Here is an 8,191-nt window from a genome sequence, read left to right as displayed (position 1 = left end):
TAGATGCAAGGAAGTTGTGGCATGGGAAAACGGCCTGCTGACATCATTTCCTGTGTGAGTTCGATGATTGCCCCATCAGCAATGTGAGGAATTTGCCAGCCCTGCAAGTAGGCTGTGAGCATTGAGTCTGCACTGAAAGATATTTCATTGGAAGTGATGTTCCTGCAGTATGTATGAATCAAAAAGAAGGAATTTCCTTTTAAGACATTCTCCCCCGCAACCCCTCCGCCCCGTCTACAGCCGATGTGTGAGGGGAAATGTAAATGTGGTGGCGAGCCTGTCAGCTGCACTCTCCCACAGGAACTCTGGGTTTGGTGATCAGCAAGGTTTCTGTATGGAGGAAGCTTCAGTGAATTTGGTTTTGCCCTGCACAAATGAATGCTGAACATGTAGTCCCCAGGGAGCAGGGATGTCAGGTGTATTTGTGTTGGGCTGTGTTGTGGCTAACTGATTCAATCCTGTTTCCTGTTCACACATTGGCTATACACAAGTGGAGTAGGGTGGGAGAAGATGAAAAGAACATCTGAAATGGCCAAATGAAGCCCGTAAGACAACTATCATAAACATCCGAGTCAGGAGTGAAGTGAGAAAGTTTATCTCCTGCTTCATATACACTTAGTTCAGTGATGGGTTAAAAGCATCTTCCAAAATGTATTCAGTGAGTATACAGGACTATAACTGTTAACAAGCGGTGATATCCAAGCCCTTGAGACTAAAGGAAGGTTAATTGAATTTTGCAAGCCTCCTTTTCTTGTGCAAAAGTTGAACAATGCAAGACACAGTTTTTGCTGCCCATGCCAAGTATCTGTATGCATGGCTCTTGAAGAGATGGAATTACACAAGGAAATGAGATACACATTGGCATATTATTAAATTCATATCTATCTATCCATCCATCCATCCATCCAGACATCTGGTTCAATGTAAATGACAGGTCAGCATGATTTTCTGACCAAAGAGCTTGAACAATGTTTTGGGAAGAATTAAAAGGCACAGCGCATTGGGCCGCCAGCGCCGCAGCTGGGGGGGGGGGGGCTGCTGTGCCTTGAATAGATGCCTGGCAGATGGCAGGTGCAGCTTTGTCCACAAAGGTGCTGCTGCAATTGCCTACCTTCCCTCGCCGCCCCTCCAACCTGCTGTAGTTTTGAATGCTCCAGCTCTGCATTGCAGCAGATGGGGCCAGATGGCTGAAGCCAAACGACAGGAGAGGCTGTAACAGCTGACTTCCTCCCCTCCATCCATCAGCTGAAACTGCAGCCCACCTCTCCCTTAGGAACTGGCAACTCTACCAGCAAAAGTTCAGAGCAGAGAGCTGATGGGGCCTTAGAATAGTTTGCTGGATTTAGGAGGATCCAGGCCAATCTGTAGCCAGATGGCCATTCTGTAACCTCGAGGACCTTACCTGTAATTTGGTGCTGCTTCTAGGAATCCGGGCCATTTGGTGTCATGGCAGAACAACTCGGAATGCCCAGGACACTGTTAATATTGCCTGACTAAGTTAAGATGTGAGTGACCCACAAAAACAGAAGAGCAGCTGGATGGAAACTCAAGCACAGACGAAGGTTAGCAGCAATAGTCCTGAAGTGATGCTGTACCAACAGAATTTGTAGGTCTCCTACTGATAATTATAATCAGGGGCTGTCAACCAATTACCCGTTTTTTGTTGATTACATATTTTTGCTCTTTTGCTGATTGATTAAAGTTAAATAAATGTGGATGATTTTTCTGAGATTTTGAAGATAGTGGAGGACTTGCAGTTTAATAAAGAAACATTACTCCAAGTCATGAGAAGAAAAAAACCTTTCTAATATGTTTGTTGTTATTACAGTAACACACCAGTACCAAAATAGCCTTAAAAAGCCCTGTGTGCCCTTTGCTTACAGCTCCAACAACTAATCAAATAAAGAGGTCATTCACACAATCAAAAACTGTGTTCTTCACAGGTTTGGGAACTGTGTGTGCTCCAAATTTTCTGTTGTGTATAAACAAGGTTGGAGGAAAACCTGGGTAGCTTTTCCTCCTACCTTGCTTCCACACAATCATGTCTACCAGGTTTTCCTTGCCTCCACACAACTGAAAATTGGGAGCATACACAGCTCCCAACCTGGGTAGAACACAGTTTTTGATTGTGTGAATAGCCTCAAAGTGTGCAAACCATGAGGCTGTTCTTATGCACAGGCAAAACGAGACTAACAAAGCCAAGCCCAGTCTTGCCCCTGCATAAGAACAGCCAGGATCGTGCATGAACCTGGCGGTACCTTGGTGACAAACCCACCTTAGAATAGTTTGCTGGATTTAGGAAGAGCCAGGCCAATCTGGGTTGGGTGCAGGGAAGTGCTGCTGTGTGGTGCCCTGCCCACTGGAGCCCCAGTAATACACTGCACGGGACCAGCCAAAACTAACAGGATCCCTGATGCTAAAAATCCACTTGGTGCCAATGGCACAGTTCACACAATAATTCAAATATATTTTAAAGTTGGTAACCAACAGCATGATTGTGTGAACCCAAGCCAAGGTTACTGATATTGGTTTGTGTCGCAAGATGAATCTGAGATTTCCACCTTGGTATGTGTTCACATGATCACGCTGACAGATCATGATCAGTCTGTTATCATCTTTAAACCTAGATTCAAATGATTGTGTGAACCAGGCCATTATATTATCACCAAGTTAAACATTGTTTTAGCAGAAGTCACAATAAGGTATGAGTTACAAATTAGAACTAAGATAAGTGGCATTGTTGGGTTTGGCCAACCCCTGTAAATGACTTTGGAGTAGGGTATCTTGGAGATTGCTTGCTGTCATATGAACTTCCCTGTATATTAAGATCTATTGAGACCCTGTTATGGGTGCTTCTAGAAGCGGGACAGGTGGCTCTGTGGGAAAGAGCATTTTTTGTTTGTGATGCACCCACACCATTAACTTCTACATGCCAATTAAAAGCTTTCCTGTTTAATCGGCTTTTGGTAGAACCTGACTGGTTAGTTGCTTGGGGCCAGTTTGGATGATGCTCTGAACTGACCCCTTAAACACGTAGTTGTGTAGATCTGCCCCTGGCATCTGCTTGCATGGGGAAGCTGGTCAGACAAATTCCTTCCTACACAATTAAGCAACGGCACCCTAGGAGAGGAGGTGTGAGAACCCCTGTGTATTCAAGGGGCTGATTTGAAGTATTGTCTGAATCAGCCCTTTGTTTTTATCCACTGCTGGTTCTGTATGTTAGTCATTCATTCATTCATTCATTCGATTTCTAGACCGCCCTTACAAAATAGCTCAGGGAAGTTCACAAATATAATAAAACAGTTAAAATCAATCAATGATTGGGAATGAAAATTTTAAAATACAATAAAGCAGCTAAAAAATAAAACAATTCAAAACTTTATAAAAACCCGATACACTAAAAACCCTTAAAAATTTTTTTTAAACCCTGGAAGGCCAGGGCGAACAGGTAGGTCTTTAGGGCTCTCCTAAATGCCAATAAAGAATTCAAATTACAGATTTCTGCAGGGAGCACATTCCACAATCTAGGAGTGGCTAGAGAGAAGGCCCGCCTCTGGGTCACCACCTGACGAGCTGGTGGCAACTGTAGCCAGACGTCCTCAGATGATCTTAGCATGTGGTGGGGATCAGACCAAAGATGGCGCTCTTTAAGGTAACCTGGACCTAAGCCGTTCAGGGCTTTAAAGGTAATAAGCAGCACTTTGTATTTTGCCTGGAAACATAGCAGCAGCCAGTGCAGCTGTTTCAAAACAGGCATAATATGGTCTCTTCGAGTTGCGCCGGAGACCAGCCTGGCTGCAGCATTTTGAACTAACTGAAGTTTCTGAACTGTGTACAAAGGCAGCCCCACGTAGAGTGCATTGCAGTTGTCAAGCCTGGAGATTACCAGCTGGTGCACCACTGTTTTGAGGTCATCCTCTTCAAGGAATGGACACAACTGTCGAATCAGCCTAAGCTGATAAAAAGCACTCCCGGTCACAGCCTCCACCTGAGATACTAGGCTGAGGCCTGGATCCAGGAGTACCCCCAAACTGTGTACCTGCTCCTTCCGGGGGAGTGTAACCCCATCCAGCACAGGGAGATCTAACTCATCCCTCAGATTCTGAGCCCCTACAATGAGCACCTCTGTCTTGCTTGGATTCAGCTTCAATTTGTTATCCCTCATCCAGCCGATTACTGCATGTAGGCAGGCATTTAGGGAATGAATGCCATTTCCTGATGAATCAGGTGAAAGAGAGAAGTAGATTTGGGTGTCATCAGCATACTGATAACACCCAGCACCAAATCTCCTGATGACCTCACCCAGCAGTTTCATGTAGATATTGAAAAGCATTGGTGACAGAATGGAGCCCCGAGGGACTTACATTATATTGTAATAGCTTGTTTTAATAATGTTGTGGGCCACTTAAAATGCCCATTTTTGACACAAGGGTGCTTCTGCCAAATAAAGAAAAGATAACTACATTTGTGAAATATTAACCCTGTATAGAACACATAGCAAATGCACCAAGAATGAATGTTTGAGGAAAATTATTGTTGAAAGCAACTGCCTTTTATTGACACAGTAAGGCAAAAGGATAACATTTGCCAGAGTTTTAAAAATAACATTTGCCATAGTAACACTTTGGAAAGGTTCTGCAATTCATCAGCACATTATTTAAAGTTCAATAAAACATCTTTTAGAAATCCTGTAACACTCCTATTGTCTGATTATTGTTTTTTGTACAAAATCTGAAGTTCAAATGGACACAAAAGACAAAATGCTGACCCTGACAATGATGGGTGTGACATTTGCTATGGGTCTTTCCTGAAATCTAGTTTAAAAACAGAACACACAGTTTTAGTGAATACATTGTAGGAGCTTTGATTTCTTTTCAGTCTCAATGTTAACTTAAACAGTAAAATGCACACAGACACAAGTACATCATAATGTTTTAAAGACAATTGTATTTAACATAACGTGTGTCCAAAAAGTAGATTGAGAATGTTCTCCTGAGAGCATAGAAACCCATCTTTTGGCAAACAAATGTTATAATAAATGCACAAAGTATGAATAAAATAAAAAGGAATTCTTATCATGGTTGTGGGGTGGGAGTTTTTTTGCCCATAAGGCTATCAGAGAACTCAGTTTCCAGTTATTCAAAGGAATATTTTATCAGTGAAGCCTTATGTTTTGGTGGGCCTCTTAGGACATCCCACACCTGGCCATGGTAGTGCAACATAATTTCCATAGGAAACAATGGTAGTAGCAAAGATCCTATCCCAAAGATGTCAGGGTTGGGAAGCAGATATAAAATATGCACTATTGTACATATGAAAGCATCGGAATCCAGGCCTTTTCTCCTATACATTTAATCATCCTGTAGAAGTACTAAGATGGCTGTTCTTTGTCACTGCTTCGCCATGCTCAACATAACATCTAGTTATACTGGAAACACTGGTCTTGCCAGAAAGGTGGCATTTTAAGATTTTGACATACAGTACGTCGCAAAATCAATGAAGAACATGGCTGAACATTGAGATGCTAATATAAACTATATTTTCTTCTGTTCACTTGTGCTATGGTTTTAATATTTTTTGAGCAGCAGAATAAGTGGTTAGCATGACTGTACATGCAGAGGAATCCTACACATTGCCACTTCTTGGGGAGTAGGGTTTAATGATGTTGTGTCCTGCCCCTTTACATCACCTTGTAAACATTAATCTTAGAATACGATGAGACAACCCCTTTCTCACTGCAAACTCACACTCCTATTTTGTATTTATAAACAAGTCTGATTTAATTTTTTATGTGCAGTTTTGGGAAAGTAAGAGGTAGGAAAAAGAGACTCCTCGTGATCTTGTTTAACTCTGAATTTGCCAAATTCACAAACAGTGTTGGAAAGATGCTTGACTTGTCTTTCTTTTTACTCTTTTGACAGGAGACATTTTTCTTTGCCATATAACTTCTTCTTGGTGGCTGGCTGCTTTCTGCCTGGGATGTTCACTTCCAATTTAGCTGTTGTAGTAATAAGTGTTGGTTAGAGGCAGTTCTCCCTCTGGCTTTCATTTAAGGCTGTGGCAATTTTAACCCTCCTTTGGTCACTTCATAATAAAGGACCATATCAACAGTGCGGTTTCCTATGGACAGTGGCAGACACAGAGCTAGTGAATCTAGTCCACATTTCTGTGGTAATCTGCTACCTCTCCAATGCATATTAAAGTTTGCTTAACATTAGTGTGCTCCGACAGGTTCCTTTTCTGCCACTCTCTCACAGACATCTTGAACTCAAGAGAGGCTACATTATCACATTTTTAAAATAATAATTTAAATTCTATTTTAAAATTTAAAGCTGTCAATATCTTGTTTCCCTAACATGTTCCCCCTAGGACAACAATTTCTATATCACAGTTCTAAAAGTTAAGACATCCAGTGTACATGGGTACAGAAAACCTGACAATGCATAATTTAAGATCAATATCACATGATTAATATACTTCAGAAGTGGAACACAGTGAGGATTTTTACACAGTGAAATATCTAAAGTATATGGTTCTTTAGTCTCTTTAATAAAAGTTATTCACTTTCATGAAAAAGTGATGAGGTGCAGAAACAGACTTCTGTGAGGAAATCACCTTCCTGCATGTTCTCCATGTGCCAAAGGAATCGAAGACCCAGAGCTGTGCTTTGGTGATCCTTGCTATATCATCACATACACACAGCCTTTAAGATGGCCTGTGCACTCAGCGATGTTGGCACCATCACTTGTTTAGAAAGAATTCTGGACAGGGTGGAATGAACTGAAAGCAGGCTTCTGCTTGCCCTGTTCCAACCCCAACAACTGACTAATGTTGACAGAGATTAAAGTCCTAGAAACCTATTCAGCATGTACATGTACAGGGAATCTGTTCATTGCAGTTAAGTTCTTTACATTAGTAATTAAAAATGCATTATAAAACCTAATCACCATTTTCTGATTTTAAAACAAACTGTCCTATATCTTGCATATTAAAAAGAAAAGGTAGATTTGCAAGTCAGAATCAGTATACTGTAAAAATGCTTTCATTTTGAATAAATTCCCTGCTGACCTCTATAGGTCATTCATCAATATTAGTATTGGATAGGCAGAACTGGGGGAAAATGCATTGTTCTCGTGATGATCATTCATTTTCAGGCAAAATAAGCTTTGATTAGGTCAGAAACAATCAGATGAGACCCCAGAATGCATACGTTGCTGCAAAAGGATTGGGTGTGGAGCTTCTGAAATATGAAACCTCAGCCACAGTCTAGCATGTTTCTTTTAAGTGTGTACAGAACCTTGTGTGTGTCCAACAAAGGATAATACTAGCTCTACTAGTATTACTTTCTAATACTAGCAGCCCCCTTACTGCATAACAAACTGCTTCCAGAGATCCTGCCACCCCCATTTTTAAAAGCAGCTTGCGATGAGGTATAGAAGGGCTCCTGGGTTGCGGGAGGTGGGGGGAGACAGAATGAAAGTGCTGCTGAGAGTCTAGTATTAAGTATATGGTTCTTGATATTAGGGCCATAAGCCCTCTGCTTTTCACAAATAACTATTTGTTATTTTCCATCACTATAATAATAGTCACTAGGTCAAATTCAAAATAATTAGATAAGTGGTATATCCTGTCAAGTTGAAGAATAATGAGTTCAAAGGCTTATTTTGTAGGTAGATCAACTGGGCTCCAATTTAAAAACCAAGCAACACTGACTTGATTCCAATGTTACGTTGCATAATTGTGACCAACTGGCATCTTTCTCCAGTCAGATATCAAGCAGATCCTCTCCACTCTCATCACTCTCCACAGTAAGTTGCCTTGTCCACCATTTCTTCACTTCTGACCCACAAGAAGCCACATCTGACATGGGATTCATCTTGCACACAACTGACTTCATAGTTGTACGACCACCAAACCGTAAATTGACTGAAGACACTGAATGGCTTATTGGCTTTGGGGCTAGAAAATGGAATAGAAGACAATTTACTATTGCAAAGATGCTTCACTCAATTATTATCTTACCTTTTTATCTGTAATACTACGGATGTTTTCTACTGATGGGCAAGTTTCCCCTACCATGAACTGGAATAAGCTAACTGATTTTTCTCAAAATCTGGATTTAGCTTGGCTTATTTCTGGGCCAATCAGAATTTGGATTGAAGGTCACACCTCTTGAGCCTCTAACCTCTTC

At 41.3% G+C, this 8,191-nt stretch overlaps 1 protein-coding gene across 10 annotated transcripts in view; it reads right to left on the bottom strand.

Moving 5' to 3' along the window:
- Positions 1 to 4,530: 4,530 nt before the first annotated feature.
- Positions 4,531 to 8,191, bottom strand: part of NALCN (sodium leak channel, non-selective) — a 378,362-nt gene continuing 374,701 nt past the window's right edge. For all 10 annotated transcript variants that reach the window (XM_053305984.1, XM_053305985.1, XM_053305986.1 and 7 more), the window contains one exon: positions 4,531 to 7,959. In XM_053305984.1, the coding sequence (XP_053161959.1) occupies positions 7,766 to 7,959 (194 nt within the window). In that variant the 3' untranslated portion in view covers positions 4,531 to 7,765. The remainder of the gene's footprint in view (positions 7,960 to 8,191) is intronic.

Source organism: Hemicordylus capensis, chromosome 3, assembly GCF_027244095.1.
Source record: "Hemicordylus capensis ecotype Gifberg chromosome 3, rHemCap1.1.pri, whole genome shotgun sequence".
Classification (NCBI taxonomy): Eukaryota; Metazoa; Chordata; class Lepidosauria; order Squamata; family Cordylidae; genus Hemicordylus; species Hemicordylus capensis.
The sequence above is the reverse complement of the archived record's forward strand: the minus strand, read 5'-3'. Positions and strand labels throughout refer to the sequence as shown.